Below are 23844 nucleotides of genomic sequence, written 5' to 3'. Positions count from 1 at the left end.
CTCTCTCTCTCTCTCTCTCTCTCTCTCTCTCTCATTGTCTCCACCTCGCTCTCATCTCTTCCTCTCTCCTTCTCACTTTGTGTCTTCTTCTCTCTCTCTCTCCCTTGCTCTCTCTCTCCCCTCTTTCACTTTTTCTCCGTCTGTGTCTCATGATCATTATCTCTTCGTCTCTCGGAGCTTCAAACCCATTACCTTGTTCCCAGTGTCATCGTTATCGTTGGCCCAATCCCATTTCTACCCCTTACCCCTTCCCCTTACCCCTTCCCCTTACCCCTTCAAAACAAGGGGGAGGGGGAAGGGGAAGGGGAAGGGGTAAGGGGTAGGAATGGGATTGGGCCTTAATGTGTTCCTGGCGTGTTGATCACTGATTCCAATCACCTGTGTTACATCATTATTTCAGTCCCCTACTTCGGCCCCTGTGCTGGCCTTCCTTCTCTTTCTGTAGAGCCATTACAGCTCTGCAACGAGTCAAGTTCTGCTGCCTGCCAGATTTGTTGTTTATCTCTTAGCGTTTGGCTTCACCTACGGCTCCTAACCACTAACCTCCACTCTCTCCCCCTGTCTCCCTCTCGATCACTCTCTGTCGCCGTTTCTTGCTCAGCATCTCTCGACGCGTTCCAACAAGCCTCTGCATTCACCCTAACCGCACATGTCTCTCTTCAAATGAAGTAGATATCGGGTTGCCCACCACCCATGCACTCCCTTTTAAGGGAACACTTCATTCTGTTTTCGTCTTCCTGGTTCTTTCTTTTCAGTTTTTTTTATGGGTTGATGTCTGAGGCAATCCTTCAGGGTTCCAGTTATTGCCTCTCTGTCTCCAAGCCACACACCCCTCTCTCTCCTCCTCTCCCTTTCTCTCTCTTTCTCTCTCTCCCTTCTGTCATGTTTGTCCTCTAAGGCATTTCCCTGGATTTGGAAATAGCCCCGTCCATCACTCACACACACACACACACACATACCCAGCCCCATCACCTCTACACACACACACGCACACACCCACCCGCCCACCTACACTCTTCCCATGCTACTCTTCCTCCTTTTCGCCTCACACTATAATTTTGACAAATTTTGGAGCACTTAGGTGGCCAAGGGTAAATGTGTTTGCCATGCGGGCCTCCGCAGCAGATGGAGCAATAGCCCTGGCGTCCAGGACTCTTCACTGTGGTGCTGGAGGCTGTGGCGGGGCACACTTCCTAGTGTTACTGTCCTAGCTGTTATTATCCCATCACCATTAAAGGCTCCCACTTGCATCGCGTGCTGGGAAGGACTTATGTGCCCGGGGGCCGGATGGGGTTTACTGGAAGGTAAAGCCATTTCTCATTGAGAGATAGACCAGGGAGATAGTCACTGCTAGCCAGCCAGCCTTGCGTGGGGCAGGCTAGAGTCCCCCATCCCTGACGGGGCTCATTAAGGTGTGGCTGGAGCAGCACACTCCAATTGAAGGCTGTGGGAAATGTGAGGGAATCTCAGGGCCGGCCTTACCTTCAGTATTGTTATTGGATAACATCGTTGGGCAATATTGTAAATATAATACGCATTGCCGTAAAATATTATATCCTAATAACATAAGTTGTTACCTAACTGTTAGGGTTAGTTAATGCTTAGTACTCCATTAACTAATGTTAATTCATTGTTGATGCAGCCTACTCGGGCCTATGAGGTTTGAACAGCAAGGACGTCCCAATGCCCGCGTTCACCTGCATGTGGTGGACTCTGAGATGAGCGGGAGGGCAGTGCAGTCCTGGTTGGCGGACCCCCGTTGGTGACCATCGCTGCAACACTCCTCGATAGAGATCTGCTCCTTTCCTACGGAAACATCTGAACACAACCAGGGTACACTTCATCACTGTGCGTGTGGGTGTGTTCACCTCACGTCCCAACAACCCACATAGAAACAAACAACATGATGTGCTGTGCCTGGAGCATTCGTGGCAGGCTCCTTCGATGAGGTTATTAAAGCTTTCATCTGTTCATAAAATATCAAATAATACGGGGTTCGAGACCACTTTTAACCAGATACAACATTGGGCAACCGATAGATTGATGAATGTACCCTATGGGTACTGGCTGAGACACATTGATCAACGTGCACACACTGCCGAGATCCTTCCACCAAGATTGATATCGCCACAAGGCCAAACGACAGTTATACGCTATTCGGATGATCAAAAACCCTGCAACTAAATCCCAAGCTCAAGGCAACTCCAAAAAGCTTTGAGAAACGTCCATTTTTTCTACTTTTTATTTTTCTTCTAAAAGTAACGAGCAAATGATGTGTTTCTGGTCGGAAATCAAGGGACCCGGTTGGGCTGGAGCGGGACCAGAGTTTTCCCCCCGCTGGTTATTCATCAGGATTACCGGGAGGAATGCCTCGACTCTGTAAACAATCAGCCATCACAGTCATACCACCGCGTACATTCATTAGGCTGCGGTTCGTGGGATCCGCCAAACGTGAAATAGCTTTGGCAGATCGTGGACTTGGACCCTCTCTCGCACCCGGGCCCCCATCAACCGCCTAGCGGGGCCAAAACGGTCCGTCTAAGCAAGATGTCCAAACCCCCAAATGAGAAAATAAACTCACTGTGAATCCATTTAATTTGTTGATCCATCGCAATATGATACTAAATAGTATGTGGATGACTGGAAGTTATGTATATTTATATATATATAAATATGTACTCTGGATTTGTGGGGCCATCTACAAATCCAAGCAGAGACGTGATATTTGTGCCTGAGACGGAACATCTGCCAATGGAAGGTTTGGCAAGCGCGGCCGCGACCCGGCCTACTCAGTTTGATGAGCAGGGAGGACAAGTGTCTGTACAGCCTGTCGTCCGGACTCTTAAGAGCCCTTGGGGCTGGAACCTCCCCCTCTGTTTTAATCAAAACCCAACAAGGACGTGCATCATAAGTAACCACTGTGTTCATGGAAATGATTGACCTTCGCGTTGGGATAACGGGATATATATTTCTACGAACTTTCAGACAGCTTTATCGATGTTGACGTTCGAAAGCGTTTCAGGGAGGACGATTTGGCACTGCTGATTAAATTAAAAAGTAATCAGTATTGCATGTTAAACCATGTCAGATCACTATCTGTTGTCTCTAGCTGCTGCATTGCGCAACACGGATATTGTTAACGGGGGGAGTGGATGCAAACACACAGCCTTGTTTTTATGAGAACAACATGGGGTGAGACACCTTGGACAGCCTGCTGTGGCCGGGCCAGACCTGGAGAAGTGAGAGCTGGCACATTCCACCCAAGCCCCGCCAATAAACCGCCAAGCAGCAGTGTGAAATGAGGGGGCACTTTAACAAGATGTCACTTCTGGCCTGCACCTTTTGAGTTTGTTGGTGCTGGCCGGTTGCTTCATGCTTCTTATCTCTCCCTCTCATTCTCTCTCTCTCTCTCTCTCTCTCTCTCTCTCTCTCTCTCTCTCTCTCTCTCCCTCTCATTCTCTCTCTCCCTCTCTCTCTCTCCCTCCCTCTCATTCTCTCTCTCTCTCTCCCTCCCTCCCTCCCTCCCTCCCTCTCTCTCTCTCTCTCTCTCTCTCTCTCTCTCTCTCTCTCTCTCTCTCTCTCTCTCTCTCTCTCTCTCTCTCTCTCTCTCTCTCTCTCTCTCTCTCTCTCTCTCTCTCTCTCTCACACACACACTCTACCTCTGTTGTTCAGTTTTTCCTTATTTTTTCTGCATTCCCAGCAATTTACGTTGCACTGCCAGTTGTAGTGGAAAGTAAACCTGGGTCTACCAGAACCCACAAATTAAAGAACCTCTGGATAGATTTTGCCCCCCGGGTCAGAGCTGTATTTTCCTCTTCCCTCTCCATTGTTTAAGAGCATACAGGTGGGTCACGCCTGCTAGACTATGTGTCTTTCCATATAATTCTCACTACTAACTCAATCTAGCCCACGCAAAGAGTCTTTGTGACATTTCCAAGCCTTTCCCTCTACAATCGAAGCCTGAAAGAAGCAGAGAAGCACACCCAATCTACCGATGCTGGTTCCCTTATGAGGTGGAGAGACGTACACAGGGAAGCGGCCAGAGATGGAGTCAAGCGGTCTGCCTGATCCATGGTCTGCCTGAGGAGCCCTGATTTCATCTCGGGTGGCGGTGGTGGTTGTCACGGACATTAAACTTTGGCAGAGTAGTTCCGAGCTCTTCCTGTGTCTAGGCACATCAGTCTAAACAGGTCTAAAGGAAGAGAAGCCTGACTAGAAATCAGACTGTAGATGTAATGTAGTGGGACGGCTGGATCCTAGATTACACCTACACAGAGTAACAGGGGAATTATAGCCTATTATTATTTTGTATTTCTGTTTTGCTTCTTTCAACACACTCAAGGCAATGAACCCCAATCATTATTCTCTGAGCCAGTTGTCATTGGTTAAGCCGCGGCAAGTTTATATAAACTATAAACTAGACAGTGTTTGTTTAAGTAAGGAAGATAAATGGAAGAGGTGTTGTCCTACGAGTCTATCATCAAGAGGAGTAAAGTATAATCACCTAAGCAGCTGGCCGGCTTCAGGTCATGTTGATCGTCACTGCTGACGACACTTCTACAGCTGCCAGGAAAAGACCCCCCCCCCCCCAATCCCTCCCCCCTCCTCCAACCACTTCAACTAACTATCTTTGAAAATGGACCCACATGTGTGACGATGGACGAGCATTTAGATATGGGGGGTATAGCCCACCTTTGCGACCTTTGTTGGGAATATAGAGTGCTCTTTGCCGTTCCATATGTTTGAAGCTGGACGAGGATGTGAGCCACACACGAGCATCTTAGCGTGACCTTTGACTCAACGCAACAGCAGACCAATTCAAGCAATGCGTAACACATTTTCCATAGCAGCTATATATCCCATGTATAATTGATCCCTGTTTCAAGCTGTCTTTCAATGGCACGTGGGGAGACGCACATGCGTTAGAGCGCACGCAACATGTCCGTTGCTTTTTATTAGTAGCCTACTCCAATAAACTAACCCTCTATATTTTGGACCATTTTCGCCAAACGAACAGCATACACACATCATGCAAAACAATTGAAATGGACTACACTTATTAACGCAATTAAAAAATTGTTTCCCTGGAAGAAAGGTGCCTTACCTTGCGCACGGAGAACTCCGACTACAGAGCAGAGGAGCAGAATCCACAGACCCATTGAGCTGCACAACGAACTCCAAACAAACACAACTAAGTCCACAAATACGGCCGGTGTTCTGCAGCTGTCTGGGAGTATTTTCAGTACAGGCTCTGGGGGAAACAGATAGAAAATGAAGTGCAGGGGTTTAGCCTCAGTCTCGGCGTGATTTGAGGAAGGATGGTGTGTAATTACCGCGCAGTGAGGGGCGGGCTGCGACCACAGCCTGTTAGTTTGGTGAGGTGAAGTGTCAACTGCAAAAACTTTGGATTGCGCCGAGAACATTTACACACGTTTTTGACGCAGTTGACTGTTGGAAACAATCGTGCTTGAAGTTATGGTCAACATGTATAACTTAAAGCTTGCAGCGTTTTATTATCCATAGTCTGAATATTATCAAAAACGATGTATAGTTTGAATATTAAGCGTTATAAAGCTATTCCATTCAATGCAAGGATGTGTATATCGTTGTTGCTACACATGATTTGTACTAAAGGTTTGTGCTTAATACGAACGAAAAGTGTTTTTTGTTTCAAGGTGTGTGATTTTCAGTTGTTAGAGCAGAGTTTGAAGTTTAATTGTCAGCCAGCACACCATTTACTATGTAGCGGTTGGGGGGTTGACACAGACACACGCACGCCGGCACACACATACACAATCTCTTTCTCTCTCTTACTTAAGCACACACACCCACCCACCCACCCACCCCCACACACACACACACACACACACACACACACACACACACACACACACACACACACACACACACACACACACACACACACACACACACACACACACACACACACCCACCCACCCACCCACCCTCCCTCCCTCCCTCCCTCCCTCTCTCTCTCTCTCTCTCTCTCTCTCTCTCTCTCTCTCTCTCTCTCTCTCTCTCTCTCTCTCTCTCTCTCTCTCTCTCTCTCTCTCTCTCTCTCTCTCTCTCTCTCTCTCTCTCACACACACACACACACACACACACACACACACACACACACACACACACACACACACACACACACACACACAGGCATCAGACACACAGAGAGAAACAACCAATATTGGCAAGGAGAAATATAAATAATTGCTGCTATAAACATTTTGTAACATCTTTACGGTACAAAATGTCGACGGTCTTCCGGTGAAGTCAATCAGTCAGCGTTGGCCGTGGGCAGGGTGAGGCAGAGGGGTTAAGAGACTTCCTGATCAGAACCACATGTCTTCCGCAGCACACATCCAGACTAGCAACATCTCAGCAGAACCATCAGGAGGCACCATGGCACCTTGTTAGACCATGCGGCCAGTCAAACACAGGACACGTCACGCAGATCAAAGTCCAACGTCAGGCCATTCACCCTGTTGACCTTTAGGGTCTAATACCTTTTCTAATGCATCAAATTAAACAAAACGCTTGAGACGTCGGTGCGTCTCTGCAGAAGCGATTTACTCAAGAGATGTAGTACGTGGTTTCAAAGGAGGACGCAGGCTTTCTGGGAACCCGGGGGTCAGCTTATCTTATCAGTAGCACCCCACCGGTGTAAGGGTGGCCTGCTGACTCTGGAGGTATACGGCTAGCACCGTCCTTTTGTGGCGCTGATGATAGCCAGGACTCTGGATGTATCAACGCCAGAGAAAGAGCTACAACGAGAGAAAGTAGCCCTGACCTCCTACCAGCCGGCAGTTAACGGGTCTAAAAAACTAGAATGACCATGAAGGGATGTATCTTCTACACACCATACGAGTATCTTGCAGGAAAATGGTAAAAAGTTTGTTAATATACATCTTAAAGTCAGCTTATAAGCGCAGGTTAGACTCAGGACCGCCGGAGCAAGGTCTGAATCACCACCGGCACCTCCCCCTCGTTTGTACTTAATCTACAGTGCACCTTGTACTTTGTTGCCTCCATAACACGAGGGCCCTTTGAGTGTACGCTAATAAACATGACAGGTTACTGTTGTCCCTCACTTTAATAACAACCCCTCAAACCAGGAAGCCAAAAGCTTCATTTTAACAAGATAGAACAGCTTGTGGTCACTTTTTAAAAGCGTTAATCTTCTTGAGAAGGCGGTGTGTGTGTGTGTGTGTGTGTATGTGTGTGTGTGTGTGTGTGTGTGGGGGGGGGGGGATAGGGGTTGGGGGGCTAGAGTTCTTTTGAAGTCCGGTAAAGTCTGTCTTGCCGTGTCTGTGTCAATGGAGACTGTTTCTAAGCAGGGGTTCAGGGGGGAGCGAGCCCCTGTGGAGCTCTCACTGGCGTCATTTACCAGCACTGAGGGAAAACTGTACACAAAAGCTGTGTTTAAACGAAATAGCCATAACAGCTGTGTTCCGCTGATGGTTTAGTGTAAAGCTCAACCTAGCTTAGTTTTTCTTCATCGTTCAAAAAAACGTAAACACAGGACGTGTGAACAAAGATGTGTGTTTTTAATGGATCCGACAAAAAAGGAGGATATGGATCATATTTGCTCCTGTTTTGAAAACTATTTTTGGAAAAAGACTTGATAAGAGATGTTTTGTTTCTGCACATTAAAATCTCAATAAATACACAAGTACATATATGTAAACAAATACATAGAGATAAATTACATTCATATACATTGTACAAACCCTGCAAATCTGAACCGTCTAAGCTTTCGGTGTCTTGTACAGTTATTAAAAAATGTTTGGATTTACTGTAAGCAATGTAAATAGCACAACAACGAAAAAAGTGGGAGCAACACTTTGCGCATATAAAAAGTCCACTCGCTGTAAAACATAGAGTTAATATATATTCAGAGTTATCCGTTCATGCTGCTATTCATGAAAATAATATGAATAACTGTCCAAAAATGTTTAAAGACACAAGAGGTGGATGAATGCTACACCAGATCTCAATCCAGTTGTTTCCTTCATGCTAGAAGTAATGTTTCAGTAACAGCAGGGAGGTAAGAAACAATGGATCTTACGGAGGAGGTCTGAAACAAAGTTGCGCAGTTGTAACAACATACACAACTGTACCAGGATAACCGAATTGATCACAGTTCATTTGGAAACATTTGAATAACAAATATTATTGCTCTCTTAAACTACTAATGAATCATCTTTTTTTTCAGTCCAAATGGCCAAATAATGCTTACAACCCCAATGAATATCATCATAATCTGCTGACGTGAAAGTGCATAGGGTGAACATTGCAGCGAACAAAGACTGTCCGTGCGTTCATCCTGTTCCATGTGGTCCAATGGGAGAGCCCAGTGCATGCTGGGTATCGTAGTCCGTGAGCTGGCGTCACGGAGACTGTGGTTTACCAATGGTTGTGGCTCGGGGCGGAGAGGGGCCGAGGCAGGACAACTGCTCTGGCTCTCTTTTGATCTCTGGGAACAGCCTATCGGGGTAGAGGATCTTCAGCTGCTCTTCAAAGAACCTTTCCAGTCTCCTACTCGCCGTTGCAACCGCAGAGCTGGCCTACAGTCACAACAAAGTGAGGCGAATCACACAGAACACCATCATCAAGGACTGAGTAGAGGCAAACACAGATTACCAGGTCGTTTAACAACAGCTTTTATCCAATGCGAGTTTAAATTCAACGGCTTGACTGTCACATGTGTGTGCGTGCATACGTGTGTGTGAGTGAGTGAGTAGGTATGTGTGAGTGAGTGAGTAGGTATGTGTGAGTGAGTAGGTATGTGTGAGTGAGTGAGTGTGCGAATGTGTATGTGTGAGTGAGTGAGTGAGTGAGTGAGTGAGTATGTGTATGTGTATGTGTGAGTGAGTGAGTATGTGTGAGTGAGTGAGTATGTGTATGTGTGAGTGAGTGAGTAGGAGTGAGTGAGTGAGTGAGTGAGTGAGTGAGTGTGTGTGGGTATGTGCGTGCGTGCGTGCGTGCGTGCGTGGTAAGGGAAGTGATCTTGAGACGTAGCAGACCTGGCTGTAGGCCTCCCAGTCCCTGAAGATGAGACGGACGTCTGCTATGACCTCCTCAGGGCCTTGGTAGGCTGGACCGGGGTCGGCAGTCAGTCTCCGTTTAACCGTGGACAGATCCATGGGCCTCTTCGGGTTCCCCTGCTTGTCAGCTAATGCCTAACGATTTAAGAAGATATATTCGTTTTAGGGACAGGTATTGCAAATTAGTGCCAGCTACAAATATTTATTTAGCAATACTAAATGCATCAGCGGGGAGTTTAGGTGACTGTTTGCGTAATAAAAAAAAAAAATCACGTTAACTCAAGTTTACAGTTTTCAGAGCCATGCAAACGCCCCACTCTCAAACAATCACGTTCCATAGATATGGCATGTGAACCAACTGACGTGCTCAACAAGCCAAAGCTGTTATTAGCATTCAAAAGGTGAATTCAACCGAATCAATGACTGTTGAAGGATGGGCAATTGTGTGATAAACATTGATCAAGATTGCGCCGCATACAGTCACCTCTTTGTCCTGAATGTTTTGTAGTGTTTTGTTTGTAAATTCAGTATTTAGATTTATATTGTGTATATACACTGTATCTGAAATACGTTTTTACATAATATCAAGTACAATCTTGGGATATTTTTGCATCTTGTTATTCTGCACCATTTCACCACAGTGAATTCCTCATATGTGAAGCTTACTTGGCGATACAACACTGATTCTGATTTTAGCTGTCACCACATCCTGTATGGCTAGTAATAGAAGCTGAAGTCATGTTTCCTCCTTAGTGTCTCAGTGTTTACAGAGAGACAAGGGGTCCAGCGCAACCGCCACCACACTGGGATCAGAATTAAATGTTTGTGACGTTCATCCGGGGGAACGCTGCCAATTTGCGTCCCGGCTTGGTGGGCTCACCGCCGGGTCGAGGGGTCGATGAAAGTCCACGCTCAAATCGCTGCAGAACAGCAGCAGCAACAGCCTTTCGCATTTCTGTTCAGACAAACAAAAGATGCGAAAAAAAACACAAGAACGAAGCGTCATTCAAAGCCTTCCGTTCGTGCGAGGATTTGTTTTACTACGATAGTATTTCACCTGAACCGGTGAAATTCAATACACGCTCTCCCCTATAACAACAACAATCCAGGGCACCTCCTTGCATGACGGGTATTGATTGTACTGATTAGGAATGAGTACTACTACGGACCCGTTTGTCCAGAGGGGGGAAGCCTTCTGGGCAGTCTGGCTCCTCTTTCACCGTTCTGGCCTCAGGTTTGTTATCGCGGTCAGACTCTGGACCAGTCAGCTCCCGGCACAGCGAACACAACCACGACCCACTGGACACGAGAGCAACAATAACATGGAAAGTTAAAATTTGAACTACCCTAACAATATTGCAGCTTTACCATGGAGGAATTTAACAGATACATACTTATTATGCTATCTTTGTTAGAATCATGATTGTGAATTAATTTGGAGTCACATTTATGAGCAGGTAGGGGTATGGGCATTTAGCTCAAGGAAGACTCCAGGTAGACTTTGAACAGTGTGACTCAAACCCAGAACCTTTGGCTGAACGGCCCTAAACCCTAGCCCAAATATTTGATAAAATCGCTAAAAACTTTGTTAAAGCTGTATGACAGCAAAATGAAAATTAAAGCAATTAATTAAGCATAGGTTACCATAAGTATACTATAAATAAGCCATTAAAGCAATCAAGGCATTCCACCCAAAAAAGTCGACTTTTCAAAATAAAAGCGTAGCGGTGGCTTGCCTGGGCGAGCGAGGCAGCGACGGAACGTGGCAGGCGAGGTGGAACACTTTGGGACACTTATCGCAGCAGAGCAGCTCCCCGCCGCCGCGACACACGGCGCACCAGTGTTCACTGGGAGACGCCCGGCGCCAGTCGCCTCGCGTCTCCCCCCCCCACTCCGGGCTCCTCAGGGCTAGGGGCCGGTGGCTCCGGCCGGTGCTCCCAGGAGGGGTGGTGGAGCCCCACGGCCCAGCGGCCCCCACGCTGGCCTGGGTGCGGTCGGCTGTACTGTCGGGTAGGCTGGTTCTTTGGGTCGGGTGCAACTGCTGCTTGGTGGACTGGAGATGAACAGCGAACTGCGGATGAGGTGATGGGACAAAGGGTAGGAAGTACTTTAATAGAAGTATTATTGCTACAACATGACAATAGGCTTAAACAAATATCCTCAGGCTTTTTTTTGTTTCTTTATAACTTGATGTACACACTTGCATCAAAAAACCTTTTAGCATCTTAATAAACTAAAATGTGTCACTGTGGATATGACTATTTATTGGTTTATTGGTTTATTTCAGGGACATTGCACACTAATCAACAGTCAAACTACAAGTGAGGAATAGTTAGCCTAAAAGAGGCTAGTGTACATCCGTTGCTTGTTTAATTTATTTTGCATATTAAGATAATTGCGGACTATAGTTGCTGCTAAACTCTACTTGGCTATCAACTATGATGGGCTATTTCCACACAGAGTCGTCAATTCATTTGAAAGAAATACGTCAACTCAAGTCAGGAGATCTGGTCCTCATCGTTATTACAAGGTACTCTGCAATAATGTCCCTGTAGAGTTGCAATAGAGAAGGACAGTTCATAGCATGTTTGTTGTTTAATATAATGAAACCGAATACTTTTGGTCCTCGATTCGGATTGGCTCGAGCCTTTATAAAACAATCTCAAACTATGCTAGCCTGTGTTGCTTGGCAAAACAGTTTGCCGTCTTGAGGAACTTTATTGCTTGGTGGAAGAATGATGATTTGTTTTCCATAAATGATCGTATTTTACGCTGCTGTTTGTTTATGTTTGGAAATCTTACTCGGGTAGAGTAAGCGTTTTAGGGGCTCTGTCTGGGTCATGTCTAAGAACGCCCTCTAGCTGCCTAAGAATCACTGTAAACCGCTGCCTCTCAAGGCTGATTTCTTAAATAGTATTTAGTCATGGAGCAGATTCTTCCATCTAAAGTGACTCCTCATGAATTCAGAAACAGGTCCTGAAGGAGCAGTTGGAGGTTCTGGCTCGAGCACACCTATGGCCGAACTGTCAACACTGGGAATCGAACCAAGATCCCCCGAGCCGCTAAACCACGTTGTGTCCCTTACGAAGCTGCCGTGGTCCTCTGGCTCGTCCTTGATGGAGAGGAATGGTCCTGGAGAGAGCCTCCGTCTCCTCTTGGAGGCCCAGGCCTCTGGTCCCTCAGCCGGCTGAACCTCTGAAGACCTCCAGGTCACCAGCCTGGGGCATCGAGACAAACAGCCAGTCAGCTTCCAGAGAACTCACAATAGCATGCAGTGGGACGTATATAGAACATCATTTGAATATGCCCTTTGGAGGCCTTTTAGGATAAGTGTATTACCCATTGACATGAGTGAGTACATTTTAAAGATGGGGGCCCTTGAAAGAGAATTTGAATCCTAACCCCTGGTAAGGTATGTTTTAACACTTAAATCACTGCTTTGAAAAGGGAATTGATTGCATCGGGATACATCGATACATTTCTGCAGTGGTAGCAGAGTGGGAGTATTGTCGTACATAACAATGGCTTACAGCTGAGTGAGTGAGTGAGTGAGTGAGTGAGTGAGTGAGTGAGTGAGTGAGTGAGTGAGTGAGTGAGTGAGTGAGTGAGTGAGTGAGTGAGTGAGTGAGTGAGTGAGTGAGTATGCGAATGTGTGAGTGAGTGAGTATGCGTGTGTGTGAGTGAGTGAGTGAGTGAGTGAGTGAGTGAGTGAGTGAGTGAGTGAGTGAGTGAGTGAGTGAGTGAGTGAGTGAGTGAGTGAGTGAGTGAGTGAGTGAGTGAGTGAGTGATTGAGTGCGTGTGGGGGGGTATGCATGCGTGTGTATTTTTAACCTACCCTGATTTATCGTCGTGGGATACGGCCAGGTACCCTTGGGAATTCCTTTGTCCATTTACTGAGAGATAGAATATATATTTAATGAGATAAAATAAGCTCAAGCCAAGATTAATTAAACACATTTTGCATAAAACATGACGTAATAAACTAGGATATGCTAAAAGCATGCATTAATGATAAGTAATGAAGAGATGCACTTTATTCATTGGATTGAAATACAATGTTACAGCAGCACATTATGTACTAATGTAAGGTAGACATAAATAGAGGGAAAGTAGTTTCCGGAACAAACATGAAATAATACTGCCATCATACCATTTGGGACAGCCTGGGAGGGGGGCAGACCCTGTGGGTATTTTGATCTGAGCATCTGGACCGGATCATCTCTCTTGTTCAGATACGTGGGGTCCATCTGGATAGGACATAAAGAGTCACCATGAGTCTACTTCATTCCAAAACTATCTTTAATAAAACGATGATGCAAAGATTCATGAACATTTTGGACATTACGATAACAATTCCATTAAATACGATCATTAGTGTGAAATAAGTCCAGTGAGCCTCTTGGCAACAAAAATTATTCAACGAAATAAATCTCTGTGTAATTGCACATTTTCTGTGCTATTGGTTGCTAAACCCAAAGATAAGTACCAATTATAAGGCAATATAAGCAGATTTATTCTGAGCAGATCATTGCAATAATCACCCTGAAGAATCGCTGCATGACCGGCAATTTTAGGTTGCAGTAATATACTGGTGATTATGCAGCAATATATTGGTGTTTACGCCATTAATGTTTCATTGCACTCCAAGGCAATCTCTGGGTATTTTGTTTCATCGATCATTTAATTTCCGGATAAGGATCGGAGACACTTGCCAGCTGTCTGGAGAGAGGAGATACATTGGTGGGCAGTGATGCAGGCTGGGTATAAAAAGGTGAAGAGGAGAACACGTCTGTGGCTTTGGTCTGGAAGGTTGAGCTGCTCACCATCCCCCTTGGAGGCTAGAGAGAGAGAGAGAGAGAGAGAGAGAGAGCGACCAACCAATCAATCAGTGAGATGTCACGGTGACTCTGGTCACATGGTTCACCACTCCAGAACTCCTTAACCAGAGCAGGGCAACCTCCAAAGAATTGTAAACAGCACACTCGAATTGCAGACAGGGTGTGCTTGACACCTCTGCTTTTGAAGGGTTTCCTGTTTTGGTCTTGTTCAAGAGGTACGAAAAAACATAAATAAAATGTAAACGAAAACATTTCTCTTGCTCACAATATATGGTCATCAGCATACATAAGCTGCTTATGTATGCTAACTTCCCCTTAATAAACACAGTTATTTGGACCACCTCTGAGATAACTTATGTCTATAATGCACAAACATAAATAGGCCAGCTGGGTTCAGTGAAAACAGAAATAAAAGTGAAGGGATGTAAGTGCCAGGCTACAATGCTAGTGTTTGTAGCCTGGGAACCACACAAATCTGCAAGCCCATGTTCTCGTTGCTCTGGCTGATGGTCTGGACCCCTTGCTACCCAGACCGACTTCCAGATGACCTTGCCCAGGTCAGGCCAATCACAACCGTTAAACTTATAGACATAGAATAGGGTTTGACCATAGACAAATATCCATAGACGCCGCCTTGGCCTTTGGACCGTACGTCCACGTAGCCACCGTATTGGAGGCCAAGACTGGCTTGTAAATAGTTAATGGGGAGATTCGTTTTTTCTGAATAAACAGCACATGATTTATTTTCAGTCCAGAGTTTAATGATCTAAGTGGAGTAAACAAAAAAAAGTAACTAAAATCCAAAAAGAAATGTAAACGTTGTAGTGCCTTTACTCCAGGAAGTCTGCAGCTTCTCTGTTTACCTATTTGTGTAAAGGCCGGTCAACACAATTAAGTCGCACGTTTCGTCGCTCTGATTGGTTGTAGAGTCTATCCAGTTAGGTCCACAGAGCTTTTGGCTCCGAGCTGATAACAGCCCTTGGAAATGAAAAATAAACTGAGCGATGTACGCATTGGTGATTCGTCTGGCAATATTCTGCTTAGGCCTTTTAGTGTTTCAAGTGGACTAAAGGTCTGTTTTCATTGGATGTACCCATTTTATTTTATGTTCCCTATAAAACCGTTCTGGGTGCGCGGCAAGCTAGACTAAACATCTCAGCGCACTAGACATATCAGACGCCGCTTACGCAACCCAGTGTTGCGCGTTAGCCAAACGCTAGCTTTAGCTTTAGGGTTAGCTTATTCGCGGTGTTGAGAATGACTCTAATTCAAATCCTTCTTGATGGAAAAGAGCATGAGTTGCTCTGGATGTGAAGGCTGTCAGCTCCATTTGGGACGAATAGGTCTGCTGCCAGAGCTTGTTAGGAGAAGCTGTCAATCAAACCCTCAACTGGCAGGCCTGCACCCGCATGCATATCAAAGCAGGAGACGATCAGAGAGACACAAACACACACACACACACACAAAGACACACACATAAACAGACATACACACGCACACATAAACAAAAACTGAAACACAGAAACAGACACAAAAACACACACACACACACACACACACACACACACACACACACACACACACACACACACACACACACACACACACACACACACACACACACACACACACACACACACACACACACACACACACACACACACCTGGGTGGGGTATCCAGTGGAGCCGTTGGTGGGGCTGGCACGGTGGGCAGGGGCCCCCATGAAGCGGTGGCTTGCCGGCTGGGGGGACATCCGGGGCCGCCCACCTCCCTGGGGTGGGGGCCCCCCCTGGGGGGGCACGGGGGAGGACCTGGGCAGACGAACACTCTGGTACCAGGACCACGGCTGGGAGTGCGGTGGCGGCGGGGGGCCGGCGGGCGGGGGGCTCTGCCAGCGAGGCTGTGGGTTGAGCTTGTCCACCTGCATCTGCAGCTGAGCCAGTGTGTGATGGGACGCCAGGCGAGGCTCCAGGGCCGTGCCGGCGGGCGAGCCCGGGGGCCCGGGGCCAGAATGGGGGAGCCGTGGAGCAGGGCTGCCCCGGGAGCTCCCCAGTGGCTTTCCCGGAATATTCTCCACCACCAAAGTGCCTGAGGGCGAGGGAGTGCAGTGCAGCGCGCTGTGAATAACAAGTAGGGCTGACACTCTGAGTGCAGCTAATGCTAACCTAATGCTAACTTATTAGTGACAGTACTGTTAGTACAACAACAACACGGTTATGCTAGCAGGACGCTCGCTGGGATGTCGGAAACTACTACCGATGATGAGTGGGCCCCACGACAAATCTATATCTAACAACTATCATTACCATTAGAAACATTATCGTGGCATTTTTACAGCACTACGAAACGTTATACATGTTATATCATCGTTATCATTGTTATATGTCATACTACATATATTACACATTAAACTGCTCTATTGTATGCGTTTCTGGATGTGATTTCAGGGTTTCCCAACACTGTTTGTCTGCGCTCACCCAGATCCACGTTGGAGGCCCAATAGGCGGATCGACACTGGAAGCGTACCGAGCTCTGCGGTATGAAGGAGGTAGTGCATTTGGCCTGCAGCAGATTCCCAATCTGGAACAGAATCTGCAGCAGAAGGAGAGCTATCAATTATTTCACTGGGGACATCTTTTCCATCATATTTTGTTCAGTAGTGTCTACTAAATACTGCACTGGTACGAAGAGGTACAGGTTTTTACTATTTAACGATTACTTTTTCGTCATTTTAGCAAATGAGTAAAACAGCTAACGTTTCTATTTATTTGGGCGTTTAGGAGTAGGGGTTAGGAGTCCTGCTCAAAGGATGCTTACAGACAGACTGCCAACAATTGGGTTTGACCCAAGAACCTTCTAGCCGATCCTCAGATCCCCTAGCCCCCTTACCCCTAACCCTTCCACCCTGCAGCGATTGGCTGTTCGATACCGTGAGACATTTACAACGAGGTTATTTAGCAGACGCCTTTATCCAAAGTGCCTTACAATAAGTACATTTGTCAGAAGAGAGAGAAACAATATATCGCTGTCAGTACAGTAAGGATAGATAGCATAGAACCAAGTGCCAAACACTAAGAATTGTTGGGTGAACCCATTCCCTGTATACAAAGAAAGATAGCTATGATAACTAAGACACTACACAATGCTAAGTACTATTTTAAAGTGCAAGGATGTACAAGATACCATAAGTGCGCACATTAAGTGCCAGTATATGCCAAGGATATATGATTTGCCCCGGACATGCCACCCATACACATCCCCCTGGACTATACTACTTGATATACTCTGTATCTAATCCACTTGATTATTTATTATCATACTGTTCATATTTATCGTACTGTCCATCTATGCTTGGTCTTATCCATTATACCCATCTTAGGCTGTTCATACCTCAGTAGGTCACTTTACTTTTGCTGCTGCATTGCACCATATGAAAATTCATATTCAGACTGCACCTTAATTGCTCTTTTGCACTTCTATTTCCAAATAAATGTTGTAGTCCTTGTACTTGCACAATTGCCTTTGCCCAGTTGTCTTTGGACTTGTGCACTGACAATAATGTGGGCCCCGCCCACATCGACAGGTCACGCGTCATAGCGGCCTGGGCCGCAGTGGACGGGGGGCTTCAGTGGGTGGGGGGGGGCTCCAGTGGGTGGGGGGGGGCTCCAGTAGGGTGGAGGGATTCAGTGGGCTCACCAGGCGTTTGCAGTACAGGAAGGCCGTGCCCCCGTTTCGCTGCGTGGCCCAGCTGGTGAAGTTAATGACGTGGTCCAGGTGCCGGGAGAGATAGCCGATGTCCTGCTGCTGTTTCTTCAGCGTGCTCTCGTGGCTCTTCGTCACCTCCTTGGGAGTGAGGGGGGGGGGGGGGGGGGGGGGGGCAGGGGGGAGAGAGTGGAGGTTAGGGGGGCCCGTGATGGATTGGCTGTGGAAACACAACCGAGGCTGATGGATCGCGCCCCTTTAACGGTGAACACAGAAACCCGGCCTGTTTAGGAGTCAGAGAGCCAAGACGTTGAGGGCCTGGTATGTATTCCTGTGGTATGTATGGTGGATGTTTGTTGTGTTGGGCTGTTATAGGGAATGTTTATGTGGTTTTCTGTTTGTGTGTTTACATAATTGTTTTATTATTTGGCCGGCATTCTCAAGACCCTCACAGGACAAATCACTCATTTGGGGGGGAAAAAAATATTTGTTATTTTCTTTTCTAATCAGGAAGGGTTAAGGACAGAGTGTTTGTTGACACACAGACCAGTGTGTGATCCAACAGGCTACAAATGGATACCAGGAGTGTGTTCTTACCTCCAGTTGATTCACCAGCACCTTGCCCTTCTTGTTAATCTCAACGATCAGGGCGCAGATCGACTTCTTGATCTCATTGCGGACAGAGTGGCGGTTTTTACTCACTTGGTGTAGTCTGTGAATAAATATTGCCACATGTTTGAACATATTTAATGGGTCTAATGCTTAATGGTTTACGTATCATTCGCTCGTAGATTCAACCCCTAATATTAAAAAGGGGTTGAACATTAACTTATACCCCAGCTTGAGGTACAGGAGAGAATGCTAGTTGCTGAACGCTAATACCATAGCGATGTGCTTGTTGTCCCGGTTATAGACACAAAATAATAATAATAATAATCAGTTTTCTATAGCGCTTTTCTGAATACTCAAAGACGCTTTACAAATAAGAAAGGAATACATACAGACTGTACAGACAATCAAACAAAAGGGAAAAAAATAAACATGTGATCAATGGTCAGATTTATCAGTTTTCATTGGTCCGATCCATACCCGCTGTTGATTGAATGGGAAACCTCGTCGATGACTTTCTTCTTCTCTTTCAGCTGACGCGTCATGCTCTCCATGTGTTGCTTGTGGTTGCTATAGGCATCGTCCAGGAACTGATAACTGAACAAACACCGGAAACATTGAGGAACAGGCTGAGTCCAAGTCTATTTGCTGAATATCCATTGTATATTTTATTGAGAACATTGAAAGTTCCTAAAGTGCCCGTCCATATAATTGTTATGTTATCCCTGCTTATTCAGACAAAAGTAACATAACCCTCTTACCTGCAATGCGCAAATATGCATTGGCTTTAAATTGAGATATGAATACCTACTTACCAAAGAAATAGCCTAATATTTGAATATTCGGGCTCAGCCCTTCAAGACTATATACTTAAAACCCAGACCAAAACACAAAACTAATCAAAACACAACAGAAGGCACTAGAAGGCCCACGGTATACCCAGCATGCAGTGCGTTCCACCTGTTGGGCGTTACCTGTGGTCCTTGTGCTTGAGCAGCTGACAGTCCCGGCAGGTGAGCAGGTCACATGTCTCACAGAAGAGCTTCAGAGGCTCCTTCTTGTGGACATCGCAGAATACGGGCCTCTGGGGAGCCGACAGCCCGTCCACCTCTGGAAGGAACCACAGCCGATTCAGAACACGACGTCCGACAACGTCGGCGACACAGCGGACCGTACGGCAACGTAGTAGAAACTAAAGAGAGATACTCTACTTAAAATGAAACTAAGGGTAAAACTGAGAAGGATACTCATGGGATATAGCCATATTAATTGTAAATTCTGAAAAAGGCATATCAACATTTCAGACTAGGTCAACATTATTGACAGTATATGCTACATTGTTGAAGCTATTCATAATTGACCATTATACAATATAAAATGTGTTTAAACGATTATTGTCTCTAAAGCCTCTTAGTGATTAATGCACAACAACGTGGCATACTATTAGGTTTCCATGTTTAGTTAAAGATGGTGAAGTTTAGTCTTAAGCAATGATTCGGTTTAGATATGAAGATGGTGAAGCTTAGTGTAACCCAATGATTTGCATTAGGTCTAGACTGTTAGGAGGGGGGAGGGCATATCGTCGTGGGTGTTTGACTCCCAGATGAAATGTGAGCTCTCACATTGATGTGAGGGGTCAATGCGGGCCCCAACTAAATATCTAGAAAATGCATTCCTCCGTTTGCCATGGCCGCGGCAGCGTGGCTCCAGTACCTCTGGTCCCGTCCACCTTGTGGCGTATGGCGTGGTCTTTGGTGAACTTGACTCTCTGGTGGGCCTCCACGCACGTGGCGCACAGGTACTCCACACAGTCCACGCAGAAGCCCGCCGCCTCGGTGTTGTCCTCGCACGTCATACACAGCTGCAGAGGGGGAATAGTACTGGTTAGGTCGCTCAAATACTAGCCTTGTGGGTCTACCTGTTGGTCCTGTTCTGTGCAAGAAGGCCTCCTCCCTGCTCCTTAAAGACATGGAAATAGGTAGCCTATCACATGAAACAGAAAGTTATCCACTACCCTTGAAGATCTGCCTTTCTAAGGGTTGTGCACAAAGTTGGATGCAAAGAGGTTGATTTGCATGCTGCCAAAAGTGGGGACAGTGGAAGTACACGATATTTACCGCGATGCCGCTGCTGAATACATGAGAATCAAATTGTGCTTAGAACAATTTGATTATTATTTGATTATTATCCACTGCAAACAAGGTCAAGTATAGTCTCGGACAACAGACATGCCATAAGCATCTGCTTGAAGTCAACATCATTCAGCTGAATATACAGCTATTCATGAGGTGGAGTGATATTTCTTCGTGGCCGATTGCTCATTAGCAAAGCTCATTAGCAAAAGGCTGCACATAATCAACATAAAAAAAGATAATGGCTCAGCGATTTATGAAGTTGATTAATACTTAGTGACCAATGGCTTGGCAATAACGGCTGCTTATAGTCAACAGAACACCGCTGATGGGCCTCAGCTATTTGTTTTAATGATTCATAGTACTTTTTAACATCTTGAATAGAGAAGGAAACATCAGTGGTCCTTAAGCTTTTTGTGAGTGTGTCCCTATTTTGAGGGCACAAATGAAACCACATTGCTGTGGGAGCAAATCTTCAGGAGGCCTATAAGCCTACCTGATTGTGTTAGATCTAACATTTAACTTTTAATTACTGAGAGTTGCTTCAGCGTGTTATCCACTTTCAGACCTATTATTTCCCAATAGTACCGATTTATGATGACAGAAATAAATCCCACCTATCGGAATGCATGTGATTTGTAGTTTACCTGGACACATCTTTCCATGGTGCTGCTGGGCGCTTCAAACGCATCATTGACAAACAGGTTCTCCATGACGTCCGCTTCCATGCATTCTTGCCTGCATACTGGACAGCGGATCACGTTCACTGAAGGAAACGCGGGGAAAACGCATCCATTCAATATGCAATCAATCAATTACACATAAATGCAAGGTTCAGCCTAGCTAGGATCGTAAAGGCTGCGTGTATGTCGGCTATATGCGTGTGTTGCCTTCTTCATTCATTAATCCATCGTTTTCCAAATAATCATGGGGTCCCACATCAGAGTCCTTGCAAGAAAATTGTTTGTAAACAAGCAGGCTCACTCACGTGGTTTGTTGGCAGGATTGTCCACCTGGATGGTCGGTGGCTCGGCAACAGCTAGATTCCTCGAGGGTGGAGGTAGACATTTTTTACAAAAAGAGTGTAGGCACGGAAGAAGTTTGGGCTCCCGGCTCTGAAAGTTTAAATGGCAAGACGGACACGTGTCCAGTAGATTCAGTGTGTCGATCGCGCTCGTTTTCTCCTGCACCGGTATGCTCTCAGCCTCGTTCTCCACACCGCCGACAGCCTCCTCCGGCTCCAGCTTCTCCGTGCCTCCTCCTTCATCCATAGCGTAGTCCCAAATCAAACGACGATCACCGGGCTGCAAGGAACGAGGCAGACCCACAAAAGGGGCAGCAAACGATCAGATAAATAATGATCCTTGTGGAGAAGACGGCCCCATCCGTGTCTTGCTTCTCGACCTCCTTAAACTCCCTATTGGCAACGGGCAGCATTCGTGCTTTCAGTACTCAGCGCTGCAGTTCCGTCGTTTGCACTGCGACAGACCGACAAATTATCCACGGATTCATGTTTTACACTAAAGACGCACGATGCATCGACGCGCTCACGCCCATCGCATCTCTGTACGATCCGTGGAGACCCTGATACATCCGTGATGGTACGGAGCTTCGTGTGACGGAGGATCGCAGTGCGCACCCCGGACGCGTCGCTCTGAGGGGGGTTGGGTCTGAGGGATTCGCCCCACCGTTTAGCGCGCGTTTTTAGAACTACAATAAAGGCTCGTTACGGGCTGGCACGTTTACTGTCGACGTTGTGGATGTCTCATCTTGAGCTCAACAAATAATTAGGATGATTTCACTTCAGACAGGATTAAGACAATTTTCTAAAGCTTAAATTTATAGGATTATCATGACATTAAAAAGGGCGTAACCACGCATTCTTTGGGGGGGTCGTGTCCCCCCCAATGTTGAGAAAATACTAACCTGTCCCCCCCAATATACAGAAGGATAAAATGTAAAAAAAATATATGTTCTCTTTTTATGAACCCTGTCAATGGATCGGTCTCTTGTTATGTCTTATTTATTTTCAATTTATTTCCGTTTGTTGAAGTGTGTGAATCCCCCCTCCTAATTGTACACTTGTGCGATTTAGTTTGAAACCACCACGTGACTTTCTGCGTTGTCATGGTTACCCCACACTCTTTCTTCAGTGAGAGCCAAGAAAGTAAAGTTGGGTAATGGAGGATTTGATGTTACCTAAAAAGCAGAAGACACTGGACCAACAGCCTAGCATACGCAGTTTTTTTCAGACAGTAAGTAACTTGATACCGAGCTTTGAGTAAGCAAATAAAACGAGTAGCCTCGTAAAAGCAGAATATTAAATATAGCTCATGAAGGTCAGTCGCTGTTCTTTTGATAAAATGACATGGTTACGATGCAGGCAGCACAGAGAGAGGAGAGAGACAGGCATGCTGAAAGCAGTGGCCAGACAGGGACATGCTCTGAGACTGAACATGCAGGTGATCGGGTGAGTCATTTGAATGTAACTATGTAAGTAACGTTATTTAACGTGTTGGAGAGGAGGTAACGGACAATTTAAGGTTACTTAAAGTAGTGGTGCAACGGTTCACGGGTTTCCCGTGATCCGGACCGTACGGATCAACCATCACGGTTCGGGACGCAAGTGATCCGCGGATCAGCTGATAAAAAAAAAAGTTGTGCATTGACGTGATCAGCGCATGTTTAGAGAACAATTCCGGTATCAACAACATCATCAAGTATCGTAGCGAAATACAGTTTCTGTTTCTGTGGGGGTTGCTCATTGCAACCCCCCTTGCAATGAGCAATGAGTCTCCGAACCGAAATCAATGGATTTACAAAATGCCAAATAAAACACCACAGAAACTGTATTTTGCTACCAAACTAAAAAAAGAAGATAAGGATGTCTGCATTGCCTTGGGAGAGTGTAGACTCTAAACTCTCCCCAGGCAATGCAGACATCCTGAATTGTAAATCCAGGTTTAGGGATTATTTACTATCCTATCCATGTTAAAAAGAAGAAGGAATAATGCCTCAGATTGCACATTTTTTAAATATTGACCATGCTTAAAGGAAGCAGGATTATTACCTAATTTTTCACTTTATTTTTTTTGTACACAGTTGAAGATTTTATTTAAAGTCACATTTGTCTTCTTATCTTTATTGTTGTTGTTGATCCGAAAATGATCTGAGCTAAATGTGTGAGCAAATAAAACGAGTAGCCTAATTAAAATATGAGTCGCTGTTTTTTCTGATAAAATGACGTGTGGTCACAATGCAGGCATCACAGACTAAAATTAATTGTCAACCTTTTGACAACATCATGCGGCAGATTACAGCGCAAACCAAAAGGGCTCATAAATTATTTCACAAGAGCAGGTCTTTATTTTGAGATAAGCTAAGTCAGCACAGCCTCACCCTCCCGATCTTCCAATAAGTCAGCTATTTCAAAGCAGCGTGTGTGTGGGGGGGGGGGGGGGGGGCTTAAACATCCCAGGCAGCTGACCGAGCTCTAC

The 23844-nt window shown here is 45.9% G+C and overlaps 2 protein-coding genes across 3 annotated transcripts in view; both read right to left on the bottom strand.

Moving 5' to 3' along the window:
• Positions 1–5380, bottom strand: part of LOC130389425 (fibulin-1-like) — a 30838-nt gene extending 25458 nt beyond the window's left edge. Inside the window, exons 1-2 of one of the 2 annotated variants that reach the window (XM_056599207.1) lie at positions 5105–5380; positions 1698–1818 (exon numbers count right to left, since the gene is read on the bottom strand). In XM_056599207.1, coding sequence (XP_056455182.1) covers positions 1698–1818; positions 5105–5159 — 176 coding nt within the window. In that variant the 5' untranslated portion in view covers positions 5160–5380. The remainder of the gene's footprint in view (positions 1–1697; positions 1819–5104) is intronic. The other variant, XM_056599206.1, reaches the window with a different exon arrangement.
• A 2176-nt stretch (positions 5381–7556) lies between these two features.
• On the bottom strand, positions 7557–21975 carry LOC130389361 (transcription intermediary factor 1-alpha-like). Its single transcript, XM_056599111.1, has 18 exons — positions 21336–21975; positions 20995–21113; positions 19929–20076; positions 19190–19325; positions 18696–18812; positions 18204–18318; positions 17601–17747; positions 16382–16496; positions 15568–15992; positions 13778–13903; positions 13216–13312; positions 12901–12958; positions 12151–12283; positions 10802–11136; positions 10235–10364; positions 9946–10020; positions 9045–9200; positions 7557–8585 (listed from the first exon to the last, which is right to left on the bottom strand). Exons 1-18 carry the CDS (start codon positions 21616–21618, stop codon positions 8409–8411), a joined length of 2892 nt encoding a protein of 963 aa, XP_056455086.1. The 5' UTR covers positions 21619–21975; the 3' UTR covers positions 7557–8408.
• Between the last annotated feature and the right edge of the window lie 1869 nt (positions 21976–23844).

Source organism: Gadus chalcogrammus, chromosome 9 (genome assembly GCF_026213295.1).
Source record: "Gadus chalcogrammus isolate NIFS_2021 chromosome 9, NIFS_Gcha_1.0, whole genome shotgun sequence".
Classification (NCBI taxonomy): domain Eukaryota; kingdom Metazoa; phylum Chordata; class Actinopteri; order Gadiformes; family Gadidae; genus Gadus; species Gadus chalcogrammus.
This window is presented reverse-complemented; position numbering and strand designations above follow the sequence as displayed.